At 42.8% G+C, this 22,422-nt stretch overlaps 1 protein-coding gene across 1 annotated transcript; it reads right to left on the reverse strand.

Annotated features, from left to right (window-relative positions):
* Nucleotides 1-1,639: 1,639 nt before the first annotated feature.
* On the reverse strand, nucleotides 1,640-22,403 carry CSRP3 (cysteine and glycine rich protein 3). Its single transcript, XM_040980275.1, has 6 exons — nucleotides 22,292-22,403; nucleotides 13,560-13,698; nucleotides 9,246-9,414; nucleotides 4,849-4,981; nucleotides 3,350-3,443; nucleotides 1,640-1,955 (listed from the first exon to the last, which is right to left on the reverse strand). The coding sequence occupies exons 2-6, from the start codon at nucleotides 13,669-13,671 to the stop codon at nucleotides 1,879-1,881; spliced, it is 585 nt and encodes a 194-aa protein (XP_040836209.1). The 5' UTR covers nucleotides 13,672-13,698; nucleotides 22,292-22,403; the 3' UTR covers nucleotides 1,640-1,878.
* Nucleotides 22,404-22,422: the final 19 nt, after the last annotated feature.

The following is a 22,422-nucleotide window of genomic DNA, read 5'->3' on the forward strand; positions in this document are numbered from 1 at the left end:
GAGAAAAAGAGGGAGAGTTTCCATCTACTGGCTCACTCCCAAATTTACAACAATAACTGGTGCTAAGCCAATCTGCAGCCAGGAGCCAGGAGTTTCTTCCACTTCTCCCATGTAGACACAGGGGCTCAAGGACTAGAGCCATCCTGCACTGTTTTCCCAGGTGACTATTAGGGGCTTGGATTGAAAGTGGAACAGCCAGGACTAGAACTAGTATCCATATGGGATGTCACTATGGCAGGCAAAGGATTAGCTTGCTGAGCCACAACTTCAGCACCACAAGGTTTTGTTTTGAAGGCAAGGAAAACCCAGTCATGTTTGTTGGAATCAGGGGAGTGTGACTTTCATGCTATCTTTCTGTATGTTTACTCTTTTCTAAAATATTTGTACAATCAAATTGGGGATGATAAATTTGAACTTTTATATGTATGGGACAGAATCTTGAGGATACTCTCTATGACTTAGGATGGTCATCAAAACTGTGAGAGATGGTAATACTTGGTTGCAATACACAGAATAACCTCGGGTGTTATTGGTCAAGGGAACCAACATGATAATAACCTCTAATCTCAATGCCTTAACATAAAAGTTATATATTCCTTACATCATAGTGCATATAGCTATTAGCAAGTGTCTTTCCATGTAGGGACCCATGTTGCTTCCCAAGCAGTGGAGTCACTATTGCTTTGACTTGGTGTCTACTGAACCTTTTGCACCTTGAGATGTGGAGTGATGGAGACCTCCCAGAAATGCTGTGGAGGCCAAGACTCTGTTGATCGAACTCAGTATGTGTCTGCAGAAACAGTAGAAGTGTAGTGTGCCCAGAACCAGGGAGAAATGTCAGTAAAGGATGATACATTCTTTGTTTTGTTTCATTCTTTCTAAGCTTCAAGTATGAAATGATCTCCTTGTTTAAATTCTAGGCATATTTGCATTAGTCTGGTTTACATATTTTTTTTCACATCATTCACTCAGATGTTTATTAATGCCTACTATTTGTTGGACACTGAATGCAAGCATGCCTCATTTTAACCAGGTGGCAAATGGAGGTTCAAAATTCTAATGCTGTGAGGCAAGTACTGTTCTACTTATATGTCAGTCATGGATACACAGAAGCGGATTAATTGTGCCCAGGTATTTGAGAAACAACTTTGAAGAGATAACATCTGACCTGTGACTTGATTAACGGGAGCTCGCTAGGCTAAGGAGTTAGGAAGTGAAGATGGAGAGTTTTTCATCTTACAGAAAAGCCAGGTATACTCATAAAAAAATAGTATTAAAAATTGTAACGGAATGAGGTTCCTATGCATATTTGGAAAACTTCAGATCTTTGAGTATAATTGCTGTTTGTGTGGAAGAGAGTGCCTAAAGATTAGTTGGATTTTACTCATTTTTATTTTCCTTTTTGAAATTTCTATCATGTTCTCTGTCCCATTCCAATCCTGTTTTCTTCTTGGTTAGCAGAGGCACACTCAGCTGATGGTTTCCAAAGACTCTTCCTCTGACAATTGTTTCTTCCTTTTCACTCCTTTCCCAGTTGATGTCCAATTTCATCATATTCTCTGCAGCTAATTTTTCAAGTAGCTCTGTGTTTTATGAGAATTTCCCTCTATCCAAAAAATAAAAACGATCCAGAAACATATAAGGTACCATCGATCATTTGTTTATTGCCTTTCCTAACTCAAAAACTGTAAATAACAAACCACTTGGTTGCAGATTAAATTTAAAATAATTTTCTTCCAAAGAGGATCATTACGGCTTCTGAAGATAAACCCCATCCAGCCACAATTGAGAGGTTGTTTAGAGAAAGACTCCTTTCTGTGCAGGGTTGCTTGGCAAATGCTTCAGGCTGGAGCCAAACATGGGAAATGGGGCACCTTTTCACTCTTTCTTTTCCACCTGCTGTGTGAGACCTCCAAACCCAATGCCTGTGGGGCCGAAGTTTTTCGCATAGCAAACTGCATGAGAAACAGACAGGAGGAGAAAGAACAACTGAGTTAACATTACCACTTCAAGTCCTTGTGTCTGTCCTGCTATAGGTATCCTTGTGATAAATTTATACCCACATTAACTTTGAAATGAATTGAACCATTCTGCTCTTTCATTTCCTAATAAAAGTTGCTCACACTTCTTTGCTATTTATTGTAGTCACAGATAGTTGACATAATCCCAACTACTTTGCCAGCCCCAGCCCTAGCCCCTGCTTTCTCCTGTTCGCTACCTTACAAACATATTACATATTTGCCATTCCTAGAGGGAACTGTGATGTCCAAGTTTAGGTGTCTTTCCTAGAATGGCTCTCCCAAACCTACACTTGCTCTTTAAGCCCCAGAAGAATGATGTCTTCTAAGGAACCTTTCCCATTCACCCATGCTGGTTACTTTCTTCATAGACTACTGCATTGTGACTGTTCCTCTGCTATAGTTTACTTTTTCTTTCATTTTGAAATGCACTTGTTTTTTACATGTTGATCTTCCTGCTAGCCACAGCAGCATGCAATAGCTTTATGGTCTACTGAATGCTGGGAACACTTGGCTTTTCTATTGTCAGGAGAAGGCAATCACCTGCCGAGAGAGTGGGTCAGTTCCCATCCTGTCTCGGTGTGGGAGAAGCTTTGCCTGATAATCTCCTCCCACTTAACCTCCTTTATTTTCCTCCCTATGCTCCTTCTGTACACATTTAGAGATTCTTGTGAAACCTTCATTAGGCAATGATGAGCAACAGAACATGAGAAGCTCTGAGGCAGAAAGGGCACTGCCCTAAACCTAGTGCATCCCTTTCTTTTGCAGTGTCAGGAAAGAGCTAATCCTCACCAGTCCTTCAAAAGACAGAGTAGGGAGGCAGGTAAAGGCGCAGCTATGAGGACAAAGAAGAAAACCAGTTCTTTTCATGTGATCACTAAGTGATGTACAATATTAGAAATACAGTATCAGAAATAGAAATGGCGTGAGAAAGAAGGGGGCAGGGAGGGAGGAGTGAAGTAGGTATGTCTTAAAGTATCATGTGGTCAAACATGAGTTCTTCCCACACAAAGTGTCCCCAACTGCCATTTAGGTGGACAAAGGATGCTTAGATTTTAGAAGAGACTCTGATGCTATTTGTCCAGGCCTCATTGGTTTCTGTCTTTCTAACTCTGCCCAGGTGTCCCACTGCCCAGAACCAGTTAGTATCCAGGTCCTACCAGGTGCTCTACTAACAAGAACCACAAATGGGCGAAGAAAATTCTTTTCCCTTAGGTGATCTTGCTATCCATCTCAAACACCCAATATGGCTGAAAAGCCATGCTTCCAGCAGACACAGATAAGCCTCTGTGTATGCTCCCAGGACACATAAAGTCTTTGAGACCACTCACCTTTGCAATAAAGCTCCCCATCTTTGTCAGTGACATTCGTGGACTCCAGACTCTTCCCACAGATGGCGCAGCGGAAACAGGTCTTGTGCCAAGGCTGAGGGCACAAAGGGGTTGCATGTTATTGTGAGGTGGGTGACATATTCTGTTCCCATGTCTAGGGCCCTAGCCAGCAGTATACCAACTGCCACTTTAAACTATCCCTAACTTTTCCTGTGATTTGCCTCAGGCACCAGTCCTCAAAGCTCTAAAAATGGATTTAGTTTGGTGACTTATACAAGCAGTCCTTCAAGACAGACTAAGTGGGAATGGACTTTGCCTAGCCAAAATGACCCAAGGAACAAATAGCAGAAAATGATTTGAGCTTGGATCAGTGGGCAAGGTTTATATTGAATATAAGATTAAAGAAGGAAAAAAGTAAAGCAGTTATCTAGATAATGAGATAACGTAACCTTGCTTGAATCCATTTAATTCTGCCTACAAAACCGCATAAATTGGATTGTCAAAAGACCTTTTTCCTCATGTACATCTGTATGTATCAAGTAGGACCTGGAGGAGCTCAGATGTCTGCATATCTGTGGTGTTGGGTGCAGACCCTGCCCTTATATTTGAAGTAGACCCTTCTGTGGCCCTTCTCTCCCTCATGTAGAATCAGCATGATTTTTTTCTTTTTTCTTTTAAAGATTTATTTTTATTATTTTTTATTGGAAAGGTAGATATACAGAGAGGAGAGACAGAGAGGAAGATCTTCTGTCCGATGATTCACTCCCCAAGTGAGCGCAACGGGTCGATACTATGCCGATCCGAAGCCAAGAGCCTCCTCCGGGTCTCCCACGTGGGTGCAGGTTCCCAAAGCCTTGGGATTAGAACCGGCGCCCATATGGGATCCCGGGCGAGGACTTAACCACTTGCGCCACCGTGCTGGGCCCAGCAGCATGATTTTTTTCAACATGACTTTCTCTCTGGGTATATGCATCCCTTCCTTTCCTTTGGTGAACAGCCTAGCTTTGGATCTGAAACCAGAGCTTACAGAATAAGTATACATCTCAGTCTCATACATTTGATGACTTTTCAGAGACAGGATGTTTGTACTGTTGATTTTCAACTGCTGTGAGACAATTGTCATATGGTCAGTGGTGATGGCAGCAACAGGCTGAGTTACATAGCAGTGACAGGGTCTCAGGACTGAGACCTTTCTGTAAGGATTACAAACATTACAGGGCAGGGGCACATGCCTCTTTGTGTCTACAGAGTTTTGAACTGGCTGCCTTCCATTAGTAGTTAACACTGGTTGACTTGAACTGCACCAAGTTCTAGCTTTTCCAAAGCACTAATGCATGAGAGTAATCACCCAGAAAAGTAGTAGTATGTGATTTCTAAAGTGATTCTGGGGGCTAGGGCCAAAGACGGGGTCCAGTCCACCCCCACCCACAGTTCCCTCATCTTGCAACTGGCGGTGGTAAATATGAATGAATCTGTTTGTGTCATACAGAAGGCCTCACCTTGCCACCTCCCATCACTTTCTCAGCAGCATAAACTGACTTCCCGCATCGAGGGCACTTTTCTGACTCTCCAAACTTTGCAGTGAACTTAGAAGGGTTGCTAGTTGTTGCTGAGCGAGCTGCCTTTGGGGACCTGGTATAAACAGAGAAGCAAATGAAATATAGATTACTGTTGGTGATCAACATGAATTGTGTGACCTTGAGTGGGCTACTTCACTTCTCTTTCAGCCTGCGTATTTGGAAAGTACAGTTTCCTGTGAGAAAGTGCCTTTCTCAGAGTTGTGAGAGCATTGAGTGGCAAATGCAAAGCACCAAGAACAGAGCCTGCTCAACGTGCAGTAAGGAAGATAAATAGGAGCTGTAGCAGGTTGAAATCTTTACTTTCCATGTTAACACTTAGCAAGTGTTCCAAACATGTCCTCTGGCATTATCATCTTTATTGCTGTATCACTATTGCTGTGCTTGCTTATTTGGTTTTCTCTGATCTTTATTGACATCCACCAGTTTGTTTTCTGAAATGGATTTGTGCAAATTACAGGGTAAAATGAGATCTTGACTGTTAGTGCTAATCAACTCCTGAGAAGCCACAATCCAATGAGCTAGTGTAACTCTTACCACAATTCAAGCTGTCACCTTCATTACAGGTCACCTGTCCTCATGACAATAGTATCCAAAATGGAAGCACAAAAGTAGCCTTGAGCTTTTAATATGCATTTATAATTTATGTTTATACTTGTACATTTTGGTTTTTCCTTGTATCTTACATCACTTGAGCCACTGATCCTAGAAAATAGGGAGGGCTGGCTGGAGAACAAGATGATACCTGCCCTAAGCTAGGCAGCTCACGGTTGTTAAGGCTAGAATGAAGCCCTGTGTCGACATACTGCTGTTTCTCTTTGGGTTGTATCACAAGGAGACCCTAAATGGTGAGTTTAGAGAATGCAGTTGGTATTATCTTTGTTGTTTGTTTAAGCTAAGCCTCTGGCAGGGATCACAGAAATTATCATGGACGGTGTGGGTCTCAGGACGGGGTGTCTCATGCCTGGATCCCAGACGGCCGCCATGGGAACATGGTGAGCCGTTCCCGGGCCTGCTGGGTTCCAGAGGCTGCTTCCTTTGGGGTGAGTAGACCAAGGGGGGAGGCCTCTGGGACTGGGCAGGTCCAGCACCCACCCGCCGCCCTCATTGGGCGGTGAAGGGGATTTGGGAGGGGCACGACCTTGGGCCTGGGAATTTAAACCTCCAGCAGCCTCCCGGCAGCTGGTGGGTCTCAGGACGGGGTGTCTCATGCCTGGATCCCGGACGGCCGCCATGGGCACATGGTGAGCTGTTCCCGGGCGGCCAGTGTGCCATTGGTGCCAGACTCCACCTGCTGGCCACCCGGCTGGGGAGCTCTGGGTATTTGGTTCTTTGAGTCGCTGCTTAATTAGCTCCAGGTTGAACCCATTGTGATTCTCGGACCTGAAACAGGCAGTAACTCTTCTTTTGTAAAACTTGTAATCACTAATAATGCTGGGCACCAAATACCAGTCCATGCAGAAGCCTGGGCTTGGGGCTTGTCCTGCAAAAGTAGCTCCAACGGCTGGCTAATGTGTCAACTGGTAGGGAACAGAGTAGATCTGGTACGAATGAGCAAACCTTAGCCCACAAGTAAAACTAGAAACCATGAGGGAGCAAAGGTCATTCCAAGCTAGGCTCTTGTACCTACTGGTCTGCGGGAGCCAGGGACACGAAGCCACAGTCTAAGGCAGAGGTCGGGACGGGTGAGGAGCTGTGCCAAGCTGAGTCAGAGCCACCACTGGCATGCGAGTGATCTATGGCTGGGAACAGACCCAATTGGGGAGCAAAGGGGACAACCCTAGCTGGGCTGAGGTTCCCACAAAGAGGCGCGTGGCCTGGAAGGGGGGCTGCGTTCTGATCTGGATACAGTTGTAGTCTCCCTTGGTACAAGTGTGGACTGGGATCGGATGCACCGAACCGGGCTGGACCCCGACTCCCCATGGTGTTCTGGAGGACCAGGGCAGATGTGTGATAGACTAGGCAAGGTCTCAAACCCCTACTGAGCCATGTGTGAGCCATACGTAGGTATGGACAAACCATGGCTGGGCTGGAACATCCAACAGCAAGAACCAGATTGGGTGGAAGGCCAGTCAGGAAAAGCCACAGTTCCTGCTATGACAGGAGGTGGTCTGAGTAGGGTTGGCTCATGGACCCACTGGTAAGCGTGTAACCTGGCATTGGGAGAGGTTCTGATGGAGGAGCCTGGGCAACTCCTCTGGCAGGACACAGACCCGGCAGGTCAGCGCAAGAAACATGATAGGAAACAGCCCAGAAAAGGCCATGGAAAGCTACCCACTGGCATACACTTGGCAGACATGGGGGCAAGACCAGGCTGAATCTGTCCACGTCATCCACTGGCAAATCCAGGCACCAGTGTGGGTCGACCCAGGTTCGGTCGCAACAAAGACTAGTGCACAATATGGAATGCCGAGGTGAGGTTGCCTGTACCAGAGGGGACCGCAGCATCCAACCAGCCTGAGAACAAGAAAGGAAGTAGGCAGAGCCAGCAGGGGAATAAGGGAGGGTTCCTTTGCAGGATAGCTACTTCCGCAGGAGAGCATGGGCTGGGATGGGGGCAGACCAGACTAGGCAGGGCTACCACACCTGTGCGCTTCATGTGGACTAGATCAGGGAAAAGCCGGGCTGGGCGGATTATTCCTACTGGTGCAAACAGAATTAAAGTGGGCGAGGTTTGTTTGGGCAGCATCAACTGGAATCTGGGAGTGGGAGAGGCCTGGGAGGGTAATAGTGGGCTCATCCCTCTTGGGTTACCACTTCCACGGGAGGACATAAAACTAAACAGCGGCTGGGGTGGAATGGGTTGTGGGACAGACTGGATTACTGCTACACTTACTGGCAAACCAGGGTAGGGGCGGTCCTGGTGGGGGTTATTGTGGGTCGCTCCAACTAGGCTGCAGCTCCCACTGGTTTAGGTGAGGGCCAAGTATGTGCAGGGCAGAACCAGGCTGGACCGCAACACCCATTGGTTCCAGTGGATTTCGGGAGTGAAAACAGAACCAACCCAGCAATTACAACCACCAGCTGATTGGAGCGATGGACGGTGCCTGGCCCTGTACTTGTTAGCACATACAAGAAGTTTCTTTGGAGATCTTCCTAATCTAAATGCTGGACTCAGAACCCTAACGAAGAAAAGAGAGAAGACAGAACGGGTCAACCAACCATCTCAGCTATGATGGACTATGTCAATCAGTGGATTTTTCAAAGACCTCATAGTGCTTGGAGTGGCAAGATTGACAGCGATTCATAACTGTTCCAATATCAAAACCACTTGAGCAAGAACCTCAGAGCATGCCCTACACCCGGGACTTGGGGAGGGTGGGAAATTGGGTGGGCCTTCTCCCTTAATACCCCCCTTTTAAACATGAAGGTAACAATATGGAAAACATAAAAAAAAAAAAGCATATAAAAAAAAAAGAAATTATCAGGGACAAATTCTCTCCAGACGCTAACTGATCACGTGTCCTTCCACGTTTCCAGCTTGTGCCTTGGGTTACTCTCTCCTGAAGGGACAAGACTCCAAGATGATCTGATTTCTCCCTGGGGGATGCCTTGCAGGGGACACTTCCTCAGTGGGGCTTGGCTTCCTGGCTAGTCCCATTACAGAAGCACATCTTGGAATGAGCTGGCTGGATGCTAGCTGCAGTCAATGCTGGTCAAATTATCTATTCTCAGTTCCAGGCTAAAGGTCAATGTGGTCATCAAGATTGTGGGCACCGGGGGAGCAGATGAAGGTGACCAATGTGATATCACAGCTTCCCTGGGCAAGTGATGGAGGAACCCTGGCTCTTCATTGGCAACAAGCAGCTGGGCAAAACCCACAGAATGGCTGTAATTTGTTGTTTGCTGCTTAGGCTCAGCTCATCCCTGCAGACCCATCCCTTTTGCAAGAAAGACATTAGTCATTTTAAAACCCAAGGGAAAAATGTATTCTTGACAAGCGCACAGAGAATGGCCATCACCTCACTGCCATATTTATGTGATTTACACGGAAACTCTCAAAGGAGAAGAAAAGAGACACCGTGTAGTTTTTCAAGGGTCAAACAATGGAACATCTGTATATTCCAGGTTTTCTCTTGACATGCAAACCAAGAGCCATGATGTAAAAGTAATTGGCCTTTAGAAAGGCAGATAATTTAAAGAGAGTCTTTGGAGAGATAGCACGTTGTTAATGCTTGGTCACTTTGAGGATTTCCATTGTTGAAAAGTCAACAATAGAGTCCATTCTCCCCCTTCCACAAAATGTTGCTATGGGAACAAAATGAACTGTCCGTATAATCAGAGACTAGCAGGGAGGGAGGAAGCAGGCATTTACTCACTGTTGGAACTGGAGGCCGAGGTGCTCGCCTGTGTCTGTGCTGAGGCAGCCAGCTCCTTGTCCATACCCAATCCCCTTGGGCCCATACCTGCGCCCATAGCAGACCTTACAGTATATCTCCGACTCATGAGCTGCCACTGTGGTGCTGTCGAGAGCCTTCCTGCAGGCCACTGTCAGGGAAAAGAAAGCAAGGAGATGAGGCTGAGATCATTCTCCCAAACCTGTACCCACAACACTGTGCCTGGGCCGAGATCAGCACATGGAGCCTCTGGCTCAAGAACACAGCTTTCTTAACCAGTTCATCTGTCTTGAGGCACAGATCCCAAAGCAGTTCTGAGGTGGCCAGGACAAAGAGCTGATGAGGCAAGAGAGGGGCATACTTCATCAGCATAGGAATCAAGACTGGGCAGTTTCTGCTCATCATGGTTTTTGTAGAGCACTGTGGTAATTACAGACAATGCCACTGAAGCTAATTTGTGTCAAGTTTTATATATATATATAAATATATATATTTTTAATATATATAAATATACATATATTATTTATATATATATAAAGATTTATATATTTTTATTACAAAGTTGGATATACAGAGACGAGGAGAGACAGAGAGGAAGATCTTCTGTCTGATGATTCCCTCCCCAAGTGACTGCAATGGCCGGTGCTGTGCCAACCCAGAGCCAGGAGCCAGGAACCTCCTCCAGGTCTCCCACACGGGATCCTGGCATGTTCAAGGCGAGGACTTTAGCCACTAGACCACCGTTCTGGGCCCTAATTTGTGTCAAGTTTTAAAAAGGGAGACAGCCAAGGGGGCAGTCTTGGCTCGTGGACTCCCTAGGCTGCTGCGGTTCAAGTACCCTAGCCAGTGTATATTATTATCTAAAACAAATACCCCCAAATGCAAAAACATCTATCCCCCACTTTTCCAAAGAGATTAGTAGATCTCTTTTATGGAAGAACTGTAAAGGAGTAGATGAAAGTGTTAGGTCTTCTTATGCTATTTAATATTTAAAAATGCTACTTCTTCCCAATTTCACACAAAATCAGGGAACAATTATTTGTTGTTCCTTTACCACAACTTCCACATCAGCCTCTTCCTCATCATCCATTTTGAAGACAAGAGAACCAGCATTCCATTGCAGCTCACTTCCGCTTCCACTTCCATTTGCACCATTTGGGACACAGCCCTATTCTGTACCTAAATGGAAGGCTGTCCCATGAAAGTTGTAACTTAACATGAAATAACTGCATAAATTAGGGCAACTTCAAAAAAATGCATAGGATTTCCACAACTTAATATTTGCTGTTTGCTTTACAATAATGATGTTTAGGACTTCTGATGACAGTGCTGGTGAAGTTATATCATTATTATTATTGTTTTGTTGTTATTATTATTCCAGAATAATACACGGACATTTATTTGTCTCTTTTAACAACTAGTCCCATATTGTTGGGGCTAATATACTTTCTTCAAATGGTGTTTTGTTATTAAAATACCACAGAGGAAATATGTTAAAATGCAAAGTGGAGAAGGAAGATAAAGTTGTATAAGAGGTAGAATAGGTCAGGGGTGATGGTTGTGGGGCTGAGGAGGTAGGGATATGAGAGTTAGTTCAACTGTTCTGTCAATATTTTCTGTGTTAAAACATTTTTGTGAAAAAAAAGTTTTATGGAGCGAACTGATTGCATGAATGCCCTGCAGTGTGAGAGACTGCAGGAAGCTTTGAACACAAGGGCCATCTCCTTTGCAAAGCGTGATTTCAGTGGGGACGATGCTAGACATTGCAGCACTGAAGATCTGTGCGGCGTCTGCCTCCCAGTGCTGCCCATTACCACCCTCTGAAAGAACTGCTTACAAGCCTGGTGAAGGTCTCCACTTGGAGTTCCTTAAGGACAAGGCTATTTGAGGTTAGTATCCCTAGAACACACAACACCTGGGCCAGTTCATCTCCTATAAACAATTTCTTAATTAGACGAGTGAGTAAATGAATGAGTAAATGAATACATGTTCCGGTGAAAATCAGTGATATCTCCCCAGTGAGAATAGTTTGCAGATCCATAGTTGGCCTTGGATCCTGTAACTCCTAACCAATACCAACCCACTAGTGCCAGGAGTACTACAAGGGCAAAATGTGCTCCTGATTTCCAACAGTGCAGACACCAAAGAAATATAACACATCCCATTAATAATTCATATATTGATTATACTTTAAAATTATAAGATTTTGGATACATTGGTTTAAGTAAAATGCTTTACAATTAATGTCACTTCTTACTTTCATGCCTTTAAAACTATGGTCACAAGAAACTTCAAAGTTATACATATGGCTTCCCTTGTTTTTCTTTTAGACAGTGTTTGTGTAGAGGATTTGTGTGGAAGCTAACTATGGAGATTTGTCTAGAAGTCAGGGGAGCTTGGGACAGGAGGCAAGCTGAGGCAGACCTTGCCTTTCTCAACTGTATTTCCAGGAAGTTCAGGGACGCCTGAAGGAAGAATAATTCATATGATAATAATATAGAAATTGTACTATTATAATATAGAAATATAGAAGTATAATATAGAAGAAATATAGAAATATAGATAATGTAGAAATTTCATTTTGTCTCTATCTCACCTGCAAGCTCTAATCAAATATTAAAGGGATGTAGCAAATGCTCAAATGCCTCAAGCCATGGCTCTATTGAGCAGGGTCTCTTCCTGCTTACTAGGAAAGACAAGACAATCCTATACCATGAAAACTTCCTTACCATTTCCTGTCTCCTCTCAGTGATCAAAGTTAATCAAAAGATAATGAAAACCTAGAAGGCTAAACTTCCAGATCCAGACATAATTTCCTCCTTGTATTGCCTATGCAATAGGAAGGCTCATCTCCAATTTCTAGATGGAGAAATTGAGTCTCACCACGGTGAAATGATTTGTATGTTGTGCAGTTAGTACATGACAGAGGTCAAATTCAACCCCTAGACCTTTTTAAATCCAGTTTGTGGTCTTCCCACTATTCCTCACTTGGGCTCTTTCTAAAGAATGCTGGCCATATTTGGACAAAAGCCAGAGAGTTATGGAATGAATTATCTTGAGCAATTAATTCTAGATCATTGTAATAATGATGAATCTGAGGTATGTATAAGATTACTTGAAGATAATTACACATAATTAAAATTTAAGTATTGGTAAGTTCATCAAGCCAATCGCTCAGAGCAATGCCTCTCCCACCTCACCACTGCCTAGTTCTCCAGTGTTAATGTTAGCTATGGGAAGTAAGGGTTAATGAAAACTCCTGCAGCTGGTAAGACAAGACTATTTCTGGTGGCCTAAGGCTGCAGTGCCTCTCTGACTAATAGATGGAGTTCAGATTTTGATATTCTCTTTGAAACCATTTTGTGTGTATGGCTTCCAGCCACTGGGCTGTGGTGGTGTAGGGGTAAAATCAGATGGGGTGAGGAACTAGGCAGGAAGGAAGAAGGCGGGATGAAGGACTAGGCAGGAAGGAAGAAGGCGGGATGAGGGATTAGGCAGGAAGGAAGAAGGCAAAATATCGAGCAAAGCTGGCCCCTAACCCAGACATGCTAGAGGTTAAAAACGAAATTGCCATTTCAAAGCCACAACCAATTTTTCTCCAAAGGGAGCTGGCTATTAGGAAACCCTGCCCAATGAAGTTATGATAAAGAGCACTCACTGACATGGGAGTCTGAACATACAGGTTCTATTCCAGGCTGTGCTACAAATGCACACAACCTGGGCTTAGAGATGAAAGATGGTAATCTCAGTTTTGACATTTGTGAATAAATGTTGGGCAGGGATGGTAAAAATTCACAGGCTCTATGCACAATTCTTTCTGACTCTGTCAGAACTGGCACATTTTTCCCTGCCTGACATAGGACCTCTCTTAGGAAAGATCAGCCACAGCTGGCTTTGGGGACAGCTGGCTAGTTAGGGAAGCAGTGGGAGCCAAATCCACCCTGGCTCCAGATAAGTGCTGGCGTCTCCTCTCAGCCAAGTCACACTTTGTAAATGTCGCCACTAGGTCACGCCTTTCAGCAGAGAGTGCAGTGACAAACCAGCTTGCCCTGATTTGAGGCAGCAGGGGAATGGCCTCTGAGCCGGGCAGATGATATAAAAAAGGTACTCGATAGAGTATCACTTCTTCCGTGGGACTCAAACAGTTTACATCTACGAAGTCTCCCTAGCTCTACTCCCAACTGCTAGAGTACAGCCAGAGAAGCACTGGCAGCAGTATCTCTGATTAAATGTGAACCTCAAAATCTCCTGTGGTGCTGAGTCCTCATCCCCACCTATGATGCTCCCCCAACTCACTGCAGTGGAAGCAGGTCTTGTGGAAACTCCTTCCATTGCACTGAATTTCCTCCGCGTGGTAGACAGTCTTCTCACAGGCTCCACATTTCGCTCCTCCACCCAAGTTTGGCATCTTGGAGACGTTTGACCAAGGTCAAGTCTAACAGGATGTAAAGAAAATACTATAAATTTAAATAGTCCACGAATGGATGAATTTGTAGCAATACAGTGATCTGAAGAACAGACTCCAACCAGTTTGGTAGTTCACTCACTCACTCATTCACTCATCAGTGAGCTATCATACCCAAGTGAGTTACTAAGTAAGCTCAGACACTCAGGTACCACTTTGGGACTCCATTTCCTCTTTTGTGACATTTCAATTGCATTGCTGTTATATGTTCCAAAGGACTGTTAGAAGGAATGGGTGGGATAATTTTATGTATATACAAGTACAAATATTAAGTATAGTTAATTTTCCATCTGAGCTTTTTCTATCCTTTTCTTATTTATGTACCGCGAGCAAATTTCATGTGTTTTACACATACAGATTTAGAAGTGTATGATACTTCCCACTCTACCCTCTCTGCCACCCATACTTCTAATTGCCCTGCTCTCTACTTTACTTTTTAAAAATTATTACAATGACATACTTGCAGTTCATAATCACAGGTGCAACCCTCCTTGAAGAGCATATAGATAAGGCTTTAAGCAATAATTAAATCTCAAAATTTTCACTAATTCAGATTATATTTTTTGTACTCTGTATTTTAGCTGCAAATTAGGGAAACACGCTATTTGTCTTTTTGGTGACTAGCTTATATAATTATTTTCCATATTAGGTTTAAAAAATTATTCCATCAAAAGAAGGCATTGCTTATCAAATGGTGTTGTCTTCTTATCTAGCTTAATGCTCCTGGAATCACCTCAACTCTTGTTAGGTACAGATTCTGGTTTAGAAATCTTGAAAAGGCAGAATATTTTGCTTTTCTGGATGATTTCAGGCAATGGAGATGCTTGTGCTAAAAGATTAGTCTGGATAACAACACCTTCGCTTACCTTGTAGATAACAGCTATATGATATATAAAAATCTCCTATTCAGATTTGTTCCTTATGCCATGCATGTCTGTTTAAAAGTATCTATACCTAGGCAATAGGTGTATATTGGTACTATACCAGGTCTAGACTAAAACCCTGCCATCCACTTTCAGAGTTACCTTCAACTTGCTCCATGTATCAAAATAAACTACATAACTTCTCTTGGCATTTGTTTTCCCACCTATTCAACAAAAACACTAGTACTTCTCCTTGCCATTGTTTAGAAAACCAAATGGCATGATGTTCAGGAGGGGACTTGACAGCATTCATAATAGACAGGAACCAGATGACAGTACTTATATGTCCTTCTCTATTCTACAGTAAGGAACTACAGCAAGGAACTGCCAGCACAGCCTAGGGCTATCACCATCCCCTCCACACAGGATTATACTTCAGGGATAGTCATCAAAGAAGAGGATTAAAAATGAAAATTTTCTTTCTGTGTGTGTTTCTTTCTGTGTGTGTTCAGATTTCCTGTTTTCCCAAAGAAGACCTGAAATAAACCATGAATATTCAATAAAATTTCTGAAATCCTGTCAACCACCCAAGAATGCTGAATTTTACAGTAGGATACTGTGGTTTCTGAAGAAGGCTGCTGTGTCATTATTGTCAGTGACACCAAGCACTTACTATCAGGACATTCCAAGTGGCTGCTTCTGATCATCTTCTCTTCTGGGAAGCCAGTCACCTTGGAATAGTTGACGATTAACTCTAAGCCCTCTTGGGCCAACTGCTCTAGTTGTAATCCAGTCTCATCTCAAAACAGTTTTTGCTAAGAAACAGAAAGTAAATAGCAAACAGACCACTGAACCTGATACTGGAGCTGATAGAAATGTTCCTACCTAAATATACTCACAAAGAGCTTTTCTTGCTTAGAAAAACTGCCAGATCTATAAGGTTGGTCAGGAACATGCTACTCTCTTCTCTCATGGAAGCCAGTTTTTTTAATCAGTAAAATTTCAGAAATTTTTTTAAAATTTATTTTTAGCATAAAAGGCAGATCTACTGAGAGAAGGAGAGACAGAGAAAAAGATCTTCCATCCACACATTCATTCCCCAAATGCCTGCAATGGCATTCCAAATGGAACTGAGCAGATCTAAATCCAGGAGCCAGGAACTTCCTCCAGGTCTCCCACACAGGCACAGGGTCCCAAGGCTTTGGGTCGTCTTCCAGTGCTTTCCCAGGCCACAAGCAGGGAGCTGAATAGGAAGTGGGGCCGCCAGGACATGAACTGGCGCCTCTGTGGGATCCTAGCACTTGCAAGAAAAGGATTTAGCCACAGAACCATCATGCCTGGCCCCAGAAAATATTTCTTGAAGAAAATATTGAGTGAATTGACTTCTACAGTTTAAGATATTTATTATACTGGTAAGCGTCATGAATTTTTGAGTTGGATGTGTTGATAGCCCACATTCATTGGTTATTCATTCACTTATCATACATTCTCTACTTATTGTGTCTCAGGAATTAAGGGTGAGGGAACATAAAAATAAGAAATGTGTGTGCCTTGTCATTGAGAAGCCCCCATTATAGTAAAGCAGGGACCTGAATTCTTTGAACCACAGAACAGTCTTCAAAGAAGTGCCAAGGCAACTTCAGTGTGAGAATGACTAGCCCCATTTAAACTGGAATAAAAGCCATCAGTCTTTGGAGTCACAAAAGACTCAGGTTTTAAAGGGTACCTAGGAGTTCACCATGTGGATAAAAGGAGTAAGGACATTGCAAGCACAGAAAAGAACACATAGGCATAGAAACCTTGATATTTTTCCCCAAAGAGCTCATGCTGTTTACTTTAGAATCAATTTAAACTCTAGAATGTGAGTGTTGGAATAGATGTTTAAGGTTGCATGACTGCCTCATTTACAACCAAGGAGTCACATAAAAAGTAGAAACGTAGTGCTATTTCTTAGCTTCTTTTTCTATGATCCATCACTCTCTCATTACAGATAATACATTTTCTAAATAAGGGTGGCATCACCTAATTCTGCAGATATCCATTTTGATCATGAGTTTCAAAATAACATGAAGTACAGGTGAAATGTAACAGATTTCATCCAAGAGTGTGACAGTGAGACTACTGAAACTTATGATGTGAAAATTTTCAATGAAAACTACCCTAGGTCAAAGTTCTCATTTGAAATCTTCAGTGGAGCTTTCATTGTCAGGTTCTATAGGTTAATAGGAGATGGGAATGTCTTAGGGAGGGTATGTATTTTTCCCAGCAATGCCAACACAAGATACTTTTTAAATGCAGGCAAGATTACAGAATTACCATCTTCACAAGCTAATGTATTTTAGCACAAGTTGTTTTTAAGCGATCATAAATATCTGACATACATATATCAAAACAGGAAATTCAAAATAGAAATTCTTAAGTACTCTATTAACAGATGCTCAGTTCTATTTCTAAAGCTAGGAATGTAATTGTGGAAGCTAAACACAGAAAACATCCCTTCTTCAAATACAAGGCCAAGGCAGGGGGTATCTAATATACCTTGAATCCCAAGACTTGAATTCTAATCTTAGCTATATGACCTTCAACTTGTATAAACAAAAACTGGTAACAATAGTGTCTCCTAAGACTACTGCAAAGGTTATGGAAATATGATCAATTTAAACTGGTTTTGTAAAGCTTTCTGAAGACGCACCTTTCATATCCATTTGATTTCAGATTGTTCAAATAGCACCATTGTGCTAATTAAGTCACTATGATTGAAAGTGCATTTAGGTCTTGGCTTCCTTACATAACCTTTTCTGCCTCCTGGATTACCCTGGAATTCCTGTGTCTCAACACTCCTCTAGCCAGGCTGGGAATGCAAGTTTGCCCTGGCAAGGTCCCAAGAGATGGGCCATTTGTTTATCAACGTTGCCTGGTACTAGCAAGGGCCAGTGAAGGTGGGGACTCCAAATTTAGATTTACCCATCACTTAACCCCATTTATCACCTGGGTCACCATCTGCATCACACCACATGGCAATACTCTCTGGACTGATCCATGAGATGCCTGTGTTGTGACAGGCAAGTTGTGAGATAGGATAGAAGCAGGAAATGAGCTGGAATCTTTGAGGCTGGACTATAACATAGGACCTCACCATGTCACTTGGGAGAGATGGAACCCCAGATTTAGGTCAATCAGAGAAAGAGAGAAAGAGAGAGAGAGAAAGAGAGAGGGAGACTGACCACTCCATGTAGACCTCTTAAGGAGTAGTGGTAAGGGAGATTTTACACTAGGAATGTGCTATGGTGGGTGTGAAAATTGTTGGGTCAGACACAGGAAGTTGGGATTTTTAGTTTCTTCTTATCTCTTCAAAGCTGTGTGATCTGAGCAAACTATTCTCCATATAAATTTGAGTATCCTCTCTAAAAAGAGGGTAATAGTCTTTTCAATCTCACTGTAGGTAAAAATGCAAATCAGTTCAAGTACAGTCAAATCTCTGAACTGAAGAATACTGTCTGAAAAATACAGTTAATTAGCTCTACCATGGTTCTGAATGTTCCCACATTAATCCAAAAGCTTGTCTTTTTAAAGATTTATTTATTTCTATTGGAAAGGCAGATTTACAGAGAAGGGGAGTCAGAAAGATCTTCTATCCACCACTTAACTCCCCAAGAAGCCACAATGGCGAAAGCTGAGCCCATCCGAAGCCAGGATTCAGGAACTTCTTCGGGGTATCCCACACGGGTGCAGGGTCCCAAAGCCTTGGGCCATCCTCTGCTGCTTTCCCAGGTCAGAAGCAGGGAGCTGGATGGGAAGTGGAGCAGCCAGGACATGAACTGGTGCCCATATCAGATGCCTACAGTTGCAGGCAGAGGATTAGTCAATTAAACCATCATGCTGACCCTCATCCAAATATTTAAAATAGCCAAAATACAAATCTTTGGCAGTATGTTCTTCCCAATTTAGTATAAATCCTTTCATTTTCTCTCCCTTCTTTCCTTTGTTTCTTCTATTTCTCCTTTCTCTCTTTTTTTTTTTTTCATCCTCCTTCTCTTCCTTTTTCTTCTTCTCAGGGCACAAGGGGGTAGAATACATAAAACAGAAAGTTTCTTTCTTTCTTTGTAGGGGGCCCACAGAAATACCTGGGAGGAAATCGTAAGCCATAACTTTGCTTACAGACCTCATGCAACATCACAACAGTGTTTTCATCTCAATCATTCTAAAAAATGCAGACTCCACATAGTGAATGCAGTGGTTGACATGAGCTTAGGTAAGGGTTCTGGACATAGGAACCCGTACATGGGGTCTCAATGAGTATTCTAACCATTACTGACATAATCCTGGTGCTCACATAATTGAAGCTCACATGCCTGGAGCTAAGCCCTTGAGCCAGACACTGTGGCAAATCTCATTTTATCTTCACAACAACCCTTCCAAGGCAAGTGCTCTTAATACAAATATTTTTCAAATGATAGAAATGGAGCTTGTCATCACATCAGTTGCCCTAGACACTTCCTGTTAAACTTCACATGGGAAGATCAGAATTTACATCTCTCTGATCCCAAAATTGCATTTTTACTTTAATGTTAGCTACTATTCATAGTTATAATCCATCCATTTCTTTGCAGGCTAGTGCATTAGCTCCTCTACACTTAAGACAAGTTGCTCAATTGCCTAAGCCCAGTATCTGTGCGCATGTAGAGACAGGATGAGAAGATTAGTCTACAAATCCTATTTTAAACTTGAATGAAATAACAATAGCTAAGATACAAAATTCCAATGCTTAATATACAGAGGGTATTTAATAATTTAGTTGCCTCTATTGTTATTGTTATTTTTCCCCTAAATTTCAAACGTGTTTTTTAGAACAAGCTAATTTCTCCCAGCTCTTTATTCCTGGTGGGTTGCTTCAGCCTATGAACCAGCTCTGTTCCTCAACTTTTGGAGAGAAAGGGCCACACCCAAGAAATGAGGTCCACAAGGGAGTTGGGTTGGATTAGGGTGCCTGGTGATACTGACTACATGTGAGACAAGGCCCTAAACCTTGGAATCAGGACTTCTCTCTTTGGCAGTCCTGATTAGGCAGGCTCTTCTTGCTGAGCATCTGGGCTTGAAAAAGAAGTAGCCTTACAAGTAACCTGTGAGGATCAGGGGAGGTCATGTCCTCCAACTCCTGGCCAAGGCCAATTGCTTCTTCCTAAGCTTCTCCACCCATGTATAAAAATGAAGTTCGCAACAGGGGGCCCTTATGTAAAGTCTGAGAGCTGTAGCCTGCTTACTCCCCGTAAGTAAATAGACTCCAGTGTTGGCTCTCATGACTTTAAAATTCAGACAGGATAGACACACCTGTTAAATTGAGGCTCTACCACGTGATCATTTAATGCTTTTTCTGAAATGTCTGAAGTGTGGCCAACTTGTACCTTCGGAAACTTGTCCTTTGTTCTATTTTGAGCTTCATGCTTTATTTTTATAGATCACGTGGTACCCCAGTTTACCTCTTGGCTCAGCCACCTTCTAGACTTGTGACCCTAGTGATAACTGTGCTGCTTCCAACTTCAGTTTTTTCCTCTGAAGGATGACTTTTTATAGGACTTTTGTGCCAATTAAATAAACTAACACTTGTTTTGCACTTGCAGGAATGGTAAGAAATTACTGAGTCATGGTCAACTCTTTCCCAGGACAAGATGCATAGTGATGCTCTCAAAAAGCTTCTATTGCCTGTAGGAATCAAGACTGTTATTGTTCACTGTTCTGTTTTCCTTCTCCAGTGTGAATAATTGTAGTTTTTCACATTTCCCAGCATCACATTTCTCTTCGACTATGAAGCCCGCCCCTTGATGCAGTATTTCCAGACATCTGAGCTCCAGGCTAGTAACTGGAAGTCCTCCAGGAGTAGTATTTCCTGGGTATCATGTTCCTACTCTTGTGTCCTATTGCTTGTAAAACAAATTAATCTTCTAACTCCTGACCAGCTCATTATTCACTTTGGACTTTTAGCCTCACCCTGTATAGCAAGAAACCATTGCACAAACCATTGAGTATAACCCAATGCCTTTTCTCAAAGGTCTTGCATATTTTAATAGTCGTATTAAATTTTCCAGGCCCATTTCTCCCCATTATCTCTTTCAGTCCTCACAAATCCCTTTGGAACAGGTGTCCAAATCATACTCAAAGAAGTTAAGGAGTATTCAGAACTGGGATCAGAACTCAGCCTGTACTGTGGCTACTTTTTCCTTCTGAGTTCCAAGGGTTCCCTAATATGTATTCTACAAGCTTCTACATCCATTTCCTCCAAGAGGATTTTTGGCTACTTGCCATTTTGAATGCTGCTCCTCACTTTCCCCACCCATTCCCATCCTTCCCCCCACTCCCCTCTCCTCCCCCATTTCCTCTGGCTCTCTAGAATGCCTGTGCCTGGTTCTGCATCTCCTGCCCAAAAACTAGGACTCATTTCCAACAAGCACAAGTAACTGAGTTGTTTGGAATGGAGTCAAAACCAAGCCAGAAGATATTTGGGGGGGGGTTAAAGGTCTGTTTCACATACATTGTGATAAAGTCTATGAACACACAATTGAGACTCAGTCCTCACCATAGGCTGAGGATGCAAACCACCCCATTTCCTGGTCCTTCTCGCTATTCATGCCTACCTCACCCAAAAGAGTTTAACCCCCTACCTCACCCTGGACCAACACAGCTGATGGCTAATACATATACATTAATGTGCATTAAATTGGATCACAGAGAGACAAGTTTCCTTGGACTGGTCATCTGGCTCCTCCCACTTGGAAGAGTCACCACCCTGGTTCAGGGACAGAGCAAAAATTAGAGGTGGCAGCTTTGATCTTTTAGCAGCATTTGCAGTCAGATCATTACTTAAAATACCTTCTCTATCTCAATCCTGTGTTCATTTGATAATCACTGAGATATTTAAGAAATATCTGAAAGCTACAGGATATACTGGAATTTACCCCAAACCCAACTGGGAATGAACCTATCATTAAATAGAGCTTTGAATGGATTTTTAAGGAAATCCTACCAATTTTTTTTTTTAGTCCAAGCTTAGTTAACTCTGAATAACTCAAAGAAACTCTGTTGCTGAATATCTTTGGGGTATACAATCTCACCCACACCTTCTGAATAGTACAGTTCCTCCTAATTTGAGCAATGCTATCTTCATGATGTTGCATCTATTACAACATCTGTGTAACCATCCACTCCTTTCCAGTTTAGAAAAATGTCACCACATGTTGACTGATCTTTGCAGAAAAGACTGAAGAGCTAAGAGGCAGGAACTTTCTCAGAGTCACTTCTCTACTAGTATGTGGTAGTCTCAGCAGTAGAAGGCAGGTTTGTCAACTATTGCTTCAGCGAACTTTTCGAGTATTTTCTTCTACTTTCCAGCTATCTCCCAACTAAGACAACAAGAAATATTATACCACCATGAAAGTAATTTTAGACCAAAAATTATCTTTTACTCATTCTTTTGTCATTTTCTATTGAGCCCCCCAAATATTAATCATCTTTTTTAGAAAAAAATTTAACAAGTGCCAGTTCCACACCAGAACTAAGTATGACTTGAGTCTCCTTGCATACAACCTAGGTGTATGGTAGTAACTGGAATGGAAATCAGATTCTCCCTCTCTAGAACCCTTTTTCCGTCCAGTCTACCACCCAACCAGCATGTCCCCCAGACCCGATTCCTGCTTCTTTCCACTTACCTGCCTGTACGGCCTCTACGAGCTCAACTGAGTTGAGAGGGGCTCTTGTCCTCTTTAAATATATGGAGGCTGTCATCAGCCTTGGCTTGGAGAGGGAAGGGCAGGAGGGGGCCTGAGGAGAGAGGGTGAAT

The sequence above is a fragment of the Ochotona curzoniae genome, unplaced genomic scaffold, assembly GCF_017591425.1.
Source record: "Ochotona curzoniae isolate NIBS_2020 unplaced genomic scaffold, NIBS_Ocur_1.0 contig_3432, whole genome shotgun sequence".
NCBI classification, from domain to species: Eukaryota; Metazoa; Chordata; class Mammalia; order Lagomorpha; family Ochotonidae; genus Ochotona; species Ochotona curzoniae.